Source organism: Littorina saxatilis, linkage group LG13, assembly GCF_037325665.1.
Source record: "Littorina saxatilis isolate snail1 linkage group LG13, US_GU_Lsax_2.0, whole genome shotgun sequence".
Lineage (NCBI taxonomy): Eukaryota > Metazoa > Mollusca > Gastropoda > Littorinimorpha > Littorinidae > Littorina > Littorina saxatilis.
Genome location: NC_090257.1, coordinates 14,933,700 through 14,949,985, shown reverse-complemented (window position 1 = coordinate 14,949,985; position 16,286 = coordinate 14,933,700). Strand labels below are relative to the sequence as shown.

Here is a 16,286-nt window from a genome sequence, read left to right as displayed (position 1 = left end):
TTACGTAGGTACGTCGGGGTTTGTTGGAACAACGGCTACCGGCACGGTTGGCCTAGTGGTAAGGCGTCCGCCCCGTGATCGGGAGGTCGTGGGTTCGAACCCCGGCCGGGTCATACCTAAGACTTTAAAATTAGCAATCTAGTGGCTGCTCTGCCTGGCGTCTGGCATTATGGGGTTAGTGCTAGGACTGGTAGGTCCGGTGTCAGAATAATGTGACTGGGTGAGACATGAAGCCTGTGCTGCGACTTCTGTCTTGTGTGTGGCGCACGTTATATGTCAAAGCAGCACCGCCCTGATGTGGCCCTTTGTGGTCGGCTGGGCGTTAAGCAAAAAAGAGAGAAGAGAACAACGGCTGGCCTACGGGCACCCAGGTTTTTTAGCCTCAGCCTGTGCAACAGCCATTCCACCTGTCTGAGGTGTCGGCTTTTGCATTCTCTGTTCTTGTGGATTCGGACTTCGACACTTCTTACCTTCATCCTCATCCTAGGCATGAGATGAGGCGGGACAATTTCTGTTTGGGTGGGGTTTCCGTCTTACGGTTATCCCGTTCACCCTTTTGCCACAAGCAACTGGACTACGGTCTTTGTCCGTCTGTCGCCGAGTCTGACTCTGTCTTTCTTTGGTGAGCAGACGCGTTCTGGTTTTTCGTCCAAACTTAAGGCTGCACTTGAGTTGTCCGCGGTAGTAACATCCAGATATTTTCCTGAGGGTGCATTGTCTTCGGAGGCTTCCGCTTTGGTTGCCCCATTGGTAATGGATGACTTCCGGATTTTGAAGGAGGAGCACTCCTATTTCCAGGTTGGGGAGTCATCCTCTGTGGCTTACCACCTCTCTCAGGTTGCGGCTAGCCCTCTCCTTCCGGCAGAGGGTTAGCTAATGTTCCGGGTTTTTTGCTGTTGGCTCATAGCCCAGCACCTGATTCGGCAGCCGCACTTTTGTTCCTTACGATTACCTACGTACTGTGGGGAGTTCGGAACAATGGCTGGCCTACGGGCATCACAGCTTTCAGCCTTAGCCTGTGCAATAGTTGTCCTGCCTGTCCGCTGTGTTGACTATTGCACTCTCGGGCCCTGTGACGTCGGATTTCGTCTCTTCCTTTCTTCACCCTCATCCTAGGCATGAGGCGAGTCAGGACGACTTCTGTTCGTTCGGGTTTCCGGTTTCCGGTCACCCTTCTGCCACAGGCAACTATGACTACGGCTTTGCCCGCCGGTCTCCGCGTCTGACCCTCAGTTGTTCAGAGATAGAGAGACGCGTTCTGTTTTTTCGGCCAAACTCAGGGAGGCACTGGATTTGGCGGCGGAAGTAACTTCCAGATTTTTTCCTGAGAACACTTCGTCTCGGGAGGCTTACGACAGGTTGGGTAAGGCGTCCGCCCCGTGATCGGGAGGTCGTGGGTTCGAACCCTGGCCGGGTCATACCTAAGACTTTAAAATTGACAATCTAGTGGCTGCTCCGCCTGGCGTCTGGCATTATGGGGTTAGTGCTAGGACTGGTTGGTCCGGTGTCAGAATAATGTGACTGGGTGAGACATGAAGCCTGTGCTGCGACTTCTGTCTTGTGTGTGGCGCACGTTAAATGTCAAAGCAGCACCGCCCTGATAAGGCCCTTCGTGGTCGGCTGGGCGTTAAGCAAACAAACAAACGACAGGTTGGCTTCCCGGTTCCGGTTATGCTGACCAGCCATTTTTTGTTGTTTTCTGTTTTGGGTTTTTGGAGGGTTCTGCTGTCAGGTGGTTCTGGTTTCCAGTTCCTCCGACCATCTCTTTTGAGGGCAGCAAGACTGCTGCTTACGGCACCCTTCTCAAGCATACTCAAAGGGTAACGACGTCAAAGATCACAGCCATTTCTTTCTTTGGTGTTTTCTGTCACAACCCAGGAGTACAATGACTCCTTGTCTTGGTTAGACACGGACCCTAACTCAGAAAGCATTACAGCGTCACACTCCCGGTCATGCTGGGGTCAGCACTCTTTGAGTTCTTGCTCCAGCAGTAGCCTACTTCGGCTAACCGGGTTGGAACAGGCTGTCTTCCACAGCTTCGGTTCTTAGGAGGGTGAGCGTTTCTTCGGGTTTTTGGAACTTCAGGAACGCTTATGCTCTTTCATGAGCTTTTCCCTTCGAGACGGACTCTGGTACCTTGTACTCAGGCTTCACTCTCGCTCTTTGTGAGGAGATCGGTCACGCTTCTCGGGAGCTGACTTCTATCTCCCAGGCCCTTTCGGGCCTCACTCCATCCCAAGGTTGTGCATACTTTGGCATGATTTTCTTACGGTCACCTGGAGAGTTCGTCCTACTCAGCACTGAGTGGACAGCCTTAAGCACTGATCGTTCCAGGGCATTGGCATTTCCATTCCAATAGAGGGGGGGTGGGGGGGGGGGCGCAGCCTGTCTTTCCCCTTGCCTCGGCTCGGGTCCTTGAATCCAGGGCTTGGGTCTCTTCCTTGGCCGTTTTACGGTCTAGATGATTGGACGAAGTGCTGGGCACAGCTTACTGGCGCTCTGACGATGTCTTTTTCAACTTTTGCCTGAGAGACATCGCGGCTGTCCAGCAGGATGGTTCTCGGTCCCTTCCTGCCCTGGTGGCAGCGGGCCAGTTCCTGTCTAGGACTTAAGAGTGAGTTAGATTTTTTCTTTCCCACCGCCTTGTTGAAGCTATCTGCTATATGTGATTCGGAGTGAGAATATGTAATTTAATCGAAAATTTTAAAAGTAAATTTTAATTTTCATTTGATTAATATACTTACCCGAATCACATAGTTTATGCCTTCCCACCAACCCCGCTTATGGTTTTTAGTTTCTTTAAAAGCCGTATGAGTTACCACGTGTCCGGGAGCGGTAGTGACGTAGTACACACCAAGGGGAGGTAACTCCCATGGTCTGGCATCCTTACCTACGCATCCGTTGACATTTTATTGTGGTGGGGTTGCTTCCCTTTAAAGTTTTTAGACGGGTAGGGATTTTCAGACCTTAGCATCTCAGACTGCGTCAATTTGATTAATGTGATTCAAGTAAGTATACCGAGCAACAAAAGAAACGCGAAAAAATTCGTCATTGTTTGATTGACAAAATCTCCAACAATTATAGAGTTAGAATTATTAAACCACAAAAGTTTAATGAAGGCATGTTTGACCATACTTTTGTGTGATTATTTTGATGCTGTGACTATTTTAACACTTGAGACAAGCAGGTTTATCGTTAAACACATAATGCGCGCTCGCAGCACGTGCAAGTAGAGCAGGAGAAATCCGATGTGTGAGATGTGTTCACTAATGCATTAGCAATCAAAAGAGACCATGGCACGCTTGCTGCCAGTCTCACTTTTGAAACAGCCAGGATGCCAAGATTGACACCACCAAAATGCCAGGTCGATTTAAAGCTGGGGGTGATCCAGAAGCGCTGGCATGTGCTTTAAACGTGCATATTCCAACAGTTTATCACCTTCTGCAAATGTTCTGGTGACATTGCAAGCACTGCAGTTATGCAACGCGGTGGATTTTTTCGCATTACCCCAATAAGACAAGATCGCAATTTCCTGCCACAACGTCTTCGACATCGATTCAATTCAGCCGCTGACACTACCAGGAACATCATTGGAAGCAACCAGTGTCCGATCAGTGGCCAGAGAGCGCGATGAAGGCTGACTGAGCGAGACCTCCAAAACTTCGTTAACGTTAAACCTACTTGTCCCGTGTATTAAAACAGTCGCAGCATCAAAATAATCACGCAACAGCTAGGTCAAACATGCCTTCATGAAAATGTTGTGGTTTGATAATTCTAACTCCATAATTGTTTGAGATTTTGTCAATCAAACATTGCAGATTTTTTTCGCGTTTCTTTTGTTGCTCGGTATATATTAATCAAATGAAAAATCGATTTTTGTGGAAACAAACAAACAGACATTAAAATATGTAGTTACTAAGTTAGTAACTGCATGAAAAAAAAAGTGCTCCAGCAGGGCAAACACATCAAAGAATGGGGAAGACTCAGGTTGAACACTAACAGGTGTTTTTGGTGTGTTAATGGGGCATGACAGATGTGCCACTTTTTAAGGTAGAGGATGTATTTGAAAAAGACACTGATGTGCAACGCTTTTGTGAAGAGAGTTAGAGAGATATGTGTGTGTGTGCCGCAGCCTTCCTGTGTGTGCGTAAACTTGCACAAATGTGTCCAAATATGTGTTTTATTTAATGTAATTTACATGCCATTGTCTTGCTTTAGAAGGAAAATGGTTTGTTGAATGATGGCTTTGACTGCACTGCCAGATAACAGGTGGGGCGGGCTTTGTTGGTTCTCACCTGGTGGACTTGCTGATGATGGAGGGCCACGAGGTGACCGTGGTTGACAATTTCTTCACAGGAAGGAAGCGGAACGTTGAGCACTGGATTGGACATGAGAACTTTGAGCTGCTGCACCATGACATTGTCAACCCTCTATACATAGAAGGTAAGTGTAGTGTCACATTGTAGCTAGACGGTAGATCTGTACATAGAAGGTAAGTGTAGTGTCACACTGTAGCTAGACAGGTAGATCTGTACATAGAAGGTAAGTGTAGTGTCACACTGTAGCTAGACTGTAGATCTGTACATAGAAGGTAAGTGTAGTGTCACACTGTAGCTAGACTGTAGATCTGTACATAGAAGGTAAGTGTAGTGTCACACTGTAGCTAGACGGTAGATCTGTACATAGAAGGTAGGTGTAGTGTCACATTGTAGCTAGACGGTAGATCTGTACATAGAAGGTAAGTGTCGTGTCACACTGTAGCTAGACTGTAGATCTGTACATAGAAGGTAAGTGTAGTGTCACACTAGCTAGACTGCAGATCTCTACATAGAAGGTAAGTGTAGTGTCACACTGTAGCTAGACTGTAGATCTCTACATAGAAGGTAAGTGTAGTGTCACACTGTAGCTTGACTGTAGGTATCTCTACATAGAAGGTAAGTGTAGTGTCACACTGTAGCTAGACGGTAGATCTCGACATAGAAGCAGGGGTGGGACTTTTCCGAGAATCCGCGGATTTCCGCTGACACAACTTACGAGTTCCGCTGGAGTAATCTATTTTTCCGCGTCAAATGATATTTAATGATTTTATTCTCAAACGGCATTTATTTCTCAAACAGTTCGGAATCGTATTTGGTACAGTCTTCGCCTTTGCCTTTTCCGGTTTGCGAAACAAAATGGCGCACTGCAAAGACATTGTCGAACGAAGCAAATGTTCAACATTGGATGAAAGTTTGAAAAACAAGTGGAGATGGGATTGGACAGAGGAGAAGGTTGATAAAGAACCTATTGGAAAATTCATCACAGTATCTATAACTTGTTGACTGAATGATATGGAGAGAAATGAAGATGGAACAGAACAATGGAGGCTTGAGAGTTAAATTGTGCTGACTAAAAACTCTTGATAACTAATAGTAATTTTGAGCTTCAATGCATTGGGGCGTCACTTGGATCATTGGATTATGGATACATGGTTCATTACGTAAATATGCACCATTACAATGTTACCATTGTTGTGTGAAAGTTTTTTTAATTTTTTTATTGTCTTTTTGTTTTTGTTTTTTTTGGGGGATGGGAGAGGGAGTGAGGAGAATTTTTGTTACCTGATCCAAACAAGTACAATTTTACTTTCAGAATGCACCAGATTGCACAGATTTTAATGTACCATTTAAAACAAATTCGTGGGGGAACCCCCCTAGAAAAAAGGGATTTCCTCTTTTTTCATCACAAGAGAGTCCCACCCCTGTAGAAGGTAATTGTAGTGTCACACTGTAGCTAGACCGTAGATCTGTACATAGAAGGTAAGTGTAGTGTCACACTGTAGCTAGACGGTAGATCTGTACATAGGAGGTAAGTGTAGTGTCACACTGTAGCTGGACTGTAGATCTCTACATAGACGGTAATTGTAGTGTCACACCGTAGCTAGACGGTAGATCTCTACATAGAAGGTAAGTGTAGTGTCACACTGTAGCTAGACTGTAGATCTCTACATAGACGGTAATTGTAGTGTCACACTGTAGCTAGACGGTAGATCTGTACATAGAAGGTAAGTGTAGTGTCACACTGTAGCTAGACTGTAGATCTCTACATAGACGGTAAGTGTAGTGTCACACTGTAGCTAGACTGTAGATCTGTACATAGAAGGTAAGTGTAGTGTCACACTATAGCTAGACTGTAGATCTCTACATAGACGGTAATTGTAGTGTCACACTGTAGCTAGACGGTAGATCTCTACATAGAAAGTAAGTGTAGTGTCACACTGTAGCTAGACTGTAGATCTCTACATAGACGGTAAGTGTAGTGTCACACTGTAGCTAGACGGTAGATCTGTACATAGAAGGTAAGTGTCGTGTCACACTGTAGCTAGACTGTAGATCTCTACATAGACGGTAAGTGTAGTGTCACACTGTAGCTAGACGGTAGATCTCTACATAGACGATAATTGTAGTGTCACACTGTAGCTAGACGGTAGATCTCTACATAGACGGTAAGTGTAGTGTCACACTGTAGCTAGACTGTAGATCTCTACATAGACGGTAATTGTAGTGTCACACTGTAGCTAGACGGTAGATCTCTACATAGAAAGTAAGTGTAGTGTCACACTGTAGCTAGACTGTAGATCTCTACATATATGGTAATTGTAGTGTCACACTGTAGCTAGACGGTAGATCTCTACATAGACGGTAATTGTAGTGTCACACTGTAGCTAGACGGTAGATCTCTACATAGAATGTAAGTGAGGAAAGTTGGATACAACGAGGTGTATTGGTATTAACTGATATTGTAAGTTCGGGAGACGTATTATTATATCAAGGTATATGTGATTTCATTGAAAATTCGCCAAACCGAATTCTTAAATCTATTACATATAATAAAAGAGAGTGTCTGTCTGTGTGTCTGTCTGTCTGTCTGTCTGTCTGTGGTCGCCATACCTCTGAGATGGCAAGAGGCAGGAACAAGATAGTGTGCACGTACACTCCCTAGGTGCCGCAGATGTTCACCTGGGTTTTAGTTTCTTGATTCACTGTTTCCTTTCTCAGATTATGGACCTCCCATTTATTGAATACTAGCAGTTAAGCCCGGCTTCGCCCGGGAGTAAGCGGAGCCCTGTAGCAAAGACGCTCGCTATCCCATTATCATTAGCTTTACCTCCTTTGTTTGGATACAAAAAAAGAGTTATCTCCCTTACCTTCTAGAAATTTCCGGAACTGTCCAGTTAATTTTTCATTCTTCATTTCTTCCCCTCATAGGAGCAATAGCAAGTCTCTAATATCACTGGCATGATGTGCTTGCTACAGGTGAACAGTTATCTCCCTTACCTCTAGAAATTTCCGGAACTGTCCAGTTAATTTTTCATTCTTCATTTCTTCCCCTCATAGGGGCAATAGCAAGTCTCTAATATCACTGGCATGATGTGCTTGCTACAGGTGAACAGTAGGCACTGAACTGGTCTTGCACCATATAGGCTGTATTCAATAAATGGGAGGTCCATAATCTGAGAAAGGAAACAATGAATCAAGAAACTAAAACCCAGGTGCACATCTGCGGCACCTAGGGAGTGTACGTGCACACTATCTTGTTCCTGCCTCTTGCCATCTCAGAGGTATGGCGACCACAGACAAAAAAGAGTTATCTCCCTTACCCTCTAGAAATTTCCGGAACTGTCCAGTTAATTTTTCATTCTTCATTTCTTCCCCTCATAGGAGCAATAGCAAGTCTCTAATATCACTGGCATGATGTGCTTGCTACAGGTGAACAGTTATCTCCCTTACCTTCTAGAAATTTCTGGAACTGTCCAGTTAATTTTTCATTCTTCATTTCTTCCCCTCATAGGAGCAATAGCGAGTCTCTAATATCACTGGCATGATGTGCTTGCTACAGGTGAACAGTAGGCACTGAACTGGTCTTGCACCATATAGGCTGTATTCAATAAATGGGAGGTCCATAATCTGAGAAAGGAAACAATGAATCAAGAAACTAAAACCCAGGTGCACATCTGCGGCACCTAGGGAGTGTACGTGCACACTATCTTGTTCCTGCCTCTTGCCATCTCAGAGGTATGGCGACCACAGACAAAAAAGAGTTATCTCCCTTACCTTCTAGAAATTTCCGGAACTGTCCAGTTAATTTTTCATTCTTCATTTCTTCCCCTCATAGGAGCAACAGCGAGTCTCTAATATCACTGGCATGATGTGCTTGCTACAGGTGAACAGTAGGCACTGAACTGGTCTTGCACCATATAGGCTGTATTCAATAAATGGGAGGTCCATAATCTGAGAAAGGAAACAGTGAATCAAGAAACTAAAACCCAGGTGCACATCTGCGGCACCTAGGGAGTGTACGTGCACACTATCTTGTTCCTGCCTCTTGCCATCTCAGAGGTATGGCGACCACAGACAGACAGACACACAGACAGACACACAGACAGACACTCTCTTTTATTATATGTATAGATAGACAGCCTATATGGTGCAAGACCAGTTCAGTGCCTACTGTTCACCTGTAGCAAGCACATCATGCCAGTGATATTAGAGACTCGCTGTTCCTCCTATGAGGGGAAGAAATGAAGAATGAAAAATTAACTGGACAGTTCCGGAAATTTCTAGAAGGTAAGGGAGATAACTGTTCACCTGTAGCAAGCACATCATGCCAGTGATATTAGAGACTTGCTAGTGCTCCTATGAGGGGAAGAAATGAAGAATGAAAAATTAACTGGACAGTTCCGGAAATTTCTAGAAGGTAAGGGAGATAACTCTTTTTTGTCTGTGGTCGCCATACCTCTGAGATGACAAGAGGCAGGAACAAGATAGTGTGCACGTACACTCCCTAGGTGCCGCAGATGTGCACCTGGGTTTTAGTTTCTTGATTCATTGTTTCCTTTCTCAGATTATGGACCTCCCATTTATTGAATACAGCCTATATGGTGCAAGACCAGTTCAGTGCCTACTGTTCACCTGTAGCAAGCACATCATGCCAGTGATATTAGAGACTCGCTGTTGCTCCTATGAGGGGAAGAAATGAAGAATGAAAAATTAACTGGACAGTTCCGGAAATTTCTAGAAGGTAAGGGAGATAACTCTTTTTTGTCTGTGGTCGCCATACCTCTGAGATGGCAAGAGGCAGGAACAAGATAGTGTGCACGTACACTCCTTGGGTGCCGCAGATGTGCACCTGGGTTTTAGTTTCTTGATTCATTGTTTCCTTTCTCAGATTATGGACCTCCCATTTATTGAATACAGCCTATAGGGTGCAAGACCAGTTCAGTGCCTACTGTTCACCTGTAGCAAGCACATCATGCCAGTGATATTAGAGACTCGCTATTGCTCCTATGAGGGGAAGAAATGAAGAAAGAAAAATTAACTGGACAGTTCCGGAAATTTCTAGAAGGTAAGGGAGATAACTCTTTTTTTGTATCCAAACAAAGGAGGTAAAGCTAATGATAATGGGATAGCGAGCGTCTTAAATTGCTACAGGACTCCGCTTACTCCCGGGCGAAGCCGGGCTTAACTGCTAGTATAATGTTGTAAAAGCTGCTGTATCATTATTTATGAGGAAAAATGTTGTAAATATAAGTGATGATGTTTGTATTACCTGAAAACAGATGTACCCTGTTCCGGAGGATTTTGGAAGAGAAAGTTTAATGTAGAAATTGATGAAACGAGATTAAGAGTTTTACACTGGAAAATTATACACAACATTTATCCGACCAACATTCTCCTGTGTAAAATAAAAGTAAACAGAAACTAATAAATGTAATTAAATTACATATCTTACCCAACTCACATATAGCAATTAACCCTAGTTCAGTGCTGGTTACGCTGTACGCGTCCCCTTGGTAACCAAGGGAGACCACTCTAAAAAAGAGAGTGCCCTATCCCATAATGCCAGACTGACCACTAGCCTGACTTCCGTATGCGCGCGCATACACCGCCATCTTATCATTCCAAAACTCAGCGTCAGACTGGCTGGTCGCATTTACGTACGCTCTGGCTGTTGTTCAGCCGATGTTGCTTGGTCTGTGGGACTGGGTTTCTTCTTCTTGGTATTCTTTCGTCGTCTTACCTTGCTACTGTATTGAGGTGAGATCGTTCTTTGTTTTGTACTTGTTGTAAAGGCGTTGTTTGGCCATTTTTGACTTGTGAAATTTTCCGAAAAATTTTTCTGAAATTTTTTTGACAAAGTCTTACTTGCTATGGCTGATAACGTTAAGAAGAGGCAGAGTTCTAAGCAGGTGGCTGCTGAGTCCTCCCCTCCGAAAAAGACGCCTAGAAAATCTAAACAAACCGTCGCGGCGGTGTTAGAACCTGACTCAGGCAAATGTATTGATGTTTTGCTAGACATGCCTTCTGCCGCCATTTTGCCGGTGGCCATTTTGCCGGCGAAGCCTTTGGATAAGGTCGCTCATGTTGCTAAGCCGGCTAAAGCGGTTTCTGCTCCTGCTGTTTCTGGTCTGGCGGCCGCGGACGTGGCTTCTCTTTTGCTTGCACTTAGTTCACAGGTATCTTCACTGGCGGAAGAAATTTCGTCTACGCGAGCTGAACTCCGTGCACTCCCTCCCGGGGTGACAGGACCGTCATCTTTGGCCAAGATTGTGGCGGGCCCTACCGCTACGGTGACTTGAGCGGATGTTCACGCTGTTCAGGAGGGGGATGAGATTATCCCACTTTCGTTGGGTGTTCCGTCGCCTGGTGGTTCACTGTCACAAGGTATGTCTGCTACACGAGTACCCGGGTTCTCCGGGGAAAGTGTAGCGCGTCCACAGTCAAAAATAGCCACGGGCATCGCGCTCACGGGTGAAAGTTCTGATACCCCGTCTGGCCATCGCCGCGCTGTCGGCCGGTCAGGGGGGGGTAGGGACACTGTAGAGCGTACGGAAGGTTCGATGCTTTCTGCCGTGTCATTGGGCATTGGTCAGTCTGTGCGACTTCCGCTTCCGCCTTCGGGGGAAGAAGACAGTGGAGATGGCTCTCTGTTTGACTATGGCAGTCAAGCAGGGGGTCAACTTCCGGACTGTACGGACGTACAGGACGACTGTCTGGACGATGGCACTTCCGTTTTGGGAGATGATGCCGGGTTCCGGTTGCCGTCTAGGCTGGGAAGTGCGGTGGCGCTTGCAGCTGAAACGGCTTCAAAGTACTTTGAAGAGGGTGTGGTGGAGAGCAAGTCTCAGCTTGCTCCACCTCCTTCGGCTTGGGGGGATTTTCGTGTTGATAAGAATACGAAGGGTTCTTTCAAGTTCATCGAATCTACTTTTCTGGCGTTTGAGATGTCGAAGGTATTGGTGAAAGGTTGGTCTAAGGGGCTGCCTCCTGTTCCGTTGTTGGCACAACACAGTGAGGCTCCCGAGGCGGCTGCACCGTGGTTAGCGAAGGTTGGTCAACAAGTTCCTTGTTCGGCTAGTCTGCGCAACTTCAAGCTGGTGGTCAACCCAGTCAGACTGATTGATTCCTACTCTTTGCCCAAGTCGATACTCCCGGTGACACCGGAACTTGCGGCTTTGAGGGAAGATGGCTATACGAAGGAAAGGCCTGTCCCTTGTACGGAGGCATCTTTGATGTCGTTAGAGGAGACAGGAAGGTCTCTGCTGGAGCTGGCGTCTGTGTCAGAGTCACTCCAGAGATCGTTGTCGAGATCGATTGCGACGTCGCTCGACCCTTTTGAGTTCCGGTATGACGCTTCTTCGGAAGATGTGACGACTTTGTTGGCCACTTTGGCCAGGGTGTCACAGGAACAAATGACTTTGTCGGCTAGATTGTACACTTATGCCGTGCATTCTCGCAGGTCGGCGTTCTTGACGGGGTCAAGAATTAGGGACAAGGTGACGATTGAAGCTCTGAAGATCTCGCCCGTCATGGACGGTTCCCTTCTGGGTCGCGCATCTTTGGATGCTTTGCAAAAGGAAACGCACGAGGCAAGGGATCTGGCAAGAGCCAAGATTGCTCACCAAGGTTTTCAGAAGCCTCAGGGTCAAGGCAAGGCTCAGTCTTCGTCCGCGGCGGCGGGCAAGACACAGGGTCAGAGCTCTGCTTCTCGGGGTAGGGGGCGTGGTGCCTCTTCCCAGAAGAGGGGCTCTTTTGGCAGGGCTAGGGGGTCGGGGCGCAAGCCCCACCCCCAATGATGTCCTCCCGAACTTTCGGTCCCGTTAGCCCACACCGTTGTGGTGGCGGGCGGCCCCTCCAGGGCCCTCACTACCTGGTCACGCTTGGTGGTCAGCCAGTGGGTATTAGGGGTAGTCAGTTCGGGGTTCCGGCTACTCTGGGCAGAGAAGAAGGCACCTCTGTCCAGGATACCTCCGCCTTTCAGATTTCCAAACGATCCCGAGGCCAAGTTGGCCGTGCAGGGGGAGGTAGTTGCTCTCCTGCAAAAAGAAGCGATCGAGGAGGATTTTACGGCAGGCTCTTTGTGGTGCCCAAGGCTTCGGGTGCGTGGAGGCCGGTTCTAGACCTTTCATGTCTGAACAGGTTCCTGAGAGTAGTAAAATTCACGATGGAAACGCCTGCGTCGGTGAGAGAGGCTCTCCGTCCAGGGGATTGGGCCACGTCCATCGATCTCACGGACGCCTACTTTCACGTGCTGATGCACTCAGCGGACAGAAAGTGGCCGCGGTTTCGGTGGGGGGAGAGGATTTTCCAGTTTCGGGCTCTCCCGTTCGGTCTGTCCCTCTCTCCATGGGTTTTCACGATGGTCGTTCGTCAGCTCTGTGCTCTAGTGAGGCAGGAGGGGGTGCGCCTCAGGGCGTACCTCGACGATTGGCTGATTTTGCATCAGAATCAGGTCCTCTGCAGCACACACTCGCACAGGGTGCTCAGCCTGGCGAGTCAACTCGGGTTCTCAGTCAATGTGGGGAAGTCCGAGTTGGAGCCGTGACAGAGGTTCACCTATCTGGGCATAGAGTTCGACACGGTGGAGTGGTCAGTTCGTCCTGCTCAAAAGCGGGTGGACAAACTTCAGGCGTTGATCCGTGCGCTACACGGAGAGAATGTGGCCGCAGCTCGGGAATTGTATTCTATCCTGGGTCAGATGGAATCCATGGCCTCGCTGGTTCCGTTGGGGAGAGTGCACAAAAGACCGTTCCAGGCGGCTTTGCAGGCTCGATGGGATCAGGCAACTCAAGCATGGAGTTGCCGGGTCGAGTTGGGAGATTGGTTCAGAAGCACCACAGGTGTCTGGCTTCTTCCTTGGGTGTCCCAGGGTGTTCCCATCACTCCCCCGGCTCCGGAGAACGATCTGTTCACGGATGCTTCTCAGACAGGGTGGGGAGCCCATTTGGCGGATCAGACGGCTGCGGGCGTGTGGGACGTCAGTCAAGGGTCCTTGCACATAAACGTTCTGGAACTGGAGGCTGTGGCCTTGGGCCTGAGGGCGTTTCTTCCTTCTCTGGTGAACAGTCATGTCAGAGTGCATACAGACAATACGACTGTTGCGGCTTACCTAAACCGCCAAGGGGGGACGCGCTCACAGGTTCTGTCAGACAGAGCATGTCGCTTGCTGATGTGGTGCAGTACGCAACACATTCGGTTGTCAGCAATGTACCAGAGGGGCAAGCTCAACGTGTTGGCGGATGCCCTGAGCAGGGGGGACAAGATACTCCACTCAGAGTGGACTCTGTCGCATCAGGCCTTGGAGCGCCTTTGGGCTCAGGTAGACAAGCCGTGCATCGACTTGTTTGCAACAAGGTTCTCGGCAAGGCTCCCTCTCTTTGTGTCTCCGTTTCCGGACCCCCAAGCCTGGGCGGTGGACGCACTCGAGATGGACTGGTCGAATCTGGTGGCTTACGCGTTTCCTCCTTTCTGCATTCTGGGCAGGGTAATAAGGAAAGCAGATCTCGAAAGGCCAGCGCTCGTGCTGGTGGCTCCTCTCTGGCCCAGCCAGCACTGGTATCCAGATCTGGTGCGTCTGGCGGTTCGTCCGCCCATTCCGCTCGCTCTAAGGAAGGGCGAACTTTTGCAGCCTCGGTCAGGCATTCACCACATAAACCCGCAAATGCTGCAACTTCACGGGTGGGTGCTATCAGAGACTCTCTGCTTAGGGCAGGGGCCTCTGTGTCTACTTTGAAGCTGGTTCAAAACGCTCACAGAGATTCGACCAACTCTGTTTACGCTTCGCACTGGTCGTCGTGGTGTCTTGAGAATAATGTGGACCCCCTGGCGCCTAGGTCGATGCAGGTAGCTAATCACTTATCTTGGCTAGCTGATCAGGGGGGTTCTCCCTCGTCGTTGAGGGTTAGGAGGTCTGCAATTGCCTCTACACTCAGGCAACTTGGACACAAGGTTAACTTGTCGGGGGTTATCTCCGGCGTTATTAAGGGCGCTTCCCTTAAGCTGGCTCGTGACAAAACACAGCTCCCGGCGTGGGATCTTTTTTTGGTGTTACGTTTTCTTGCGTCAGAGGAGTTTGAGCCTATCCATTTGGCCAGTCTGGCGAATGTAACGCATAAAACTCTTTTCTTGGTCTTACTCGCTACGGCCAGACGCGGTAGCGAGGTTCACGCGTTGTCGGGAATGGCAAATGATATCTCCCGGGAAAAAGACGGTTCATTTTCTCTTAAGTTCAGGCCTAATTTCTTGGCTAAGAACCAAAAACCAGGCCAACCATCCCCGCTTATCCGTATTCCCCCTTTAAGCACAATTCTGGCTCCGGGGGATGAGGATGTTTTTAACTGCCCTGTACGAGCACTCAGCAGCTACCTGTCCCGGACTCAGCCAATTCGCTCTATGTCTCAGAAACTGCTTTTTATATCACTCAATACGGCTCGGGGGAAAGACATCTCGAAAGTTACGCTAACCAAATGGGTGTCTTCTACCATTCGGAACGCTTATATCTGGTGGCAAAGACAATTAGGTGATACCAGAACGGTGTTGCCTCTTACGGCTGCTAGAACTCACGAGGCCAGGGCATGGTCTTCGTCGTTAGCAGTTTTGAGATCAGGTCGTCTCTCAGAAGTCCTTGAATCTGCATACTGGAGATCGGAAGACGTTTTTATAAACTTCTATCGGAGGGAGGTGGCTGGCATACGTCAAGATGGCAGCTCTGCTTTGCCTTCTTTGGTGGCTGCAGGGCAGGTTCTGGTGGATTGATCTGGTGAGTACCCTCCTCCTATGATAGCAATCTGCTATATGTGAGTTGGGTAAGATATGTAATTTAATCAAAAATTTTAATAGTAAATTTTCATTTGATTAATATACTTATCCAACTCACATCGTTTATTCCCTCCCGCCTCCCCGCTGTGGTGGTATGGGGGTCTAAAAAAGAAGTGAGTTGGGCTTCGTTTTGGAATGATAAGATGGCGGTGTATGCGCGCGCATATGGAAGTCAGGCTAGTGGTTAGTCTGGCATTATGGGATAGGGCACTCTCTTTTTTAGAGTGGTCTCCCTTGGTTACCAAGGGGACGCGTACAGCGTAACCAGGACTGAACTAGGGTTAATTGCTATATGTGAGTTGGGTAAGTATATTAATCAAATGAAAATTTACTACTAAAATTTTTGATTATTGTTGTGATGTAATAGATTTCATTGAACACCGGTTGTATACAGAATTTGGAAGTTTATTGAAGAAGCTTGTTGTACACTATAAGTTGTATTTAATTCATTGTATGCGATATTGTTATTTGTAGTTATTTGAATAAAAATAAAAATTAAATAAAAAAATAAAATAAAAAACCAACAACACGGTAGATCTGTACATAGAAGGTAAGTGTAGTGCCACACTGTAGCTAGACTGTAGATCTCTACACAGACGTTAATTGTAGTGTCACACTGTAGCTACCGGCACGGTTGGCCTAGTGGTAATGCGTCCGCCCCGTGATCGGGAGGTCATGGGTTCGAACCCCGGCCGGGTCATACCTGAGACTTTAAAATTGGCAATCTAGTGGCTGCTCCGCCTGGCGTCTGGCATTATGGGGTTAGTGCTAGGTCCGGTGTCAGAATAATGTGACTGGGTGAGACATGAAGCCTGTGCTGCGACTTCTGTCTTGTGTGTGGCGCACGTTATATGGAAAAGCAGCACCACCCTGATATGGCCCTTCGTGGTCGGCTGGGCGTTAAGCCAACAAACAAACAAACAAACAAACAAACACTGTAGCTAGACAGTAGATCTGTATATAGAAGGTAAGTGTAGTGTCACACTGTAGCCAGACGGTAGATCTATAGTGTGACACTACTGTAGATCTGTACATATGTAAAGCCGAGCGGTCTTAGCTTCACATTAACTCTAACTGTCTGTGTCTGTGTCTTAGATGTTATACATGTTTGAAGGTCATTTGTCAGGATGGCAATCACACGACAGGACA

General features: G+C 47.5%; 1 protein-coding gene across 2 annotated transcripts in view; it reads left to right on the top strand.

Annotated features, from left to right (window-relative positions):
- The window catches only part of LOC138983690 (UDP-glucuronic acid decarboxylase 1-like), a 100,308-nt gene that overhangs the window by 65,035 nt on the left and 18,987 nt on the right, over nt 1-16,286 (top strand). For both annotated transcript variants that reach the window (XR_011461233.1, XM_070356985.1), the window contains exon 5: nt 4,263-4,443. Coding sequence is in view for 1 of the 2 variants with exons in the window: in XM_070356985.1 (XP_070213086.1) it covers nt 4,263-4,443 (181 nt within the window). In the remaining variant the exon portion in view is untranslated. The remainder of the gene's footprint in view (nt 1-4,262; nt 4,444-16,286) is intronic.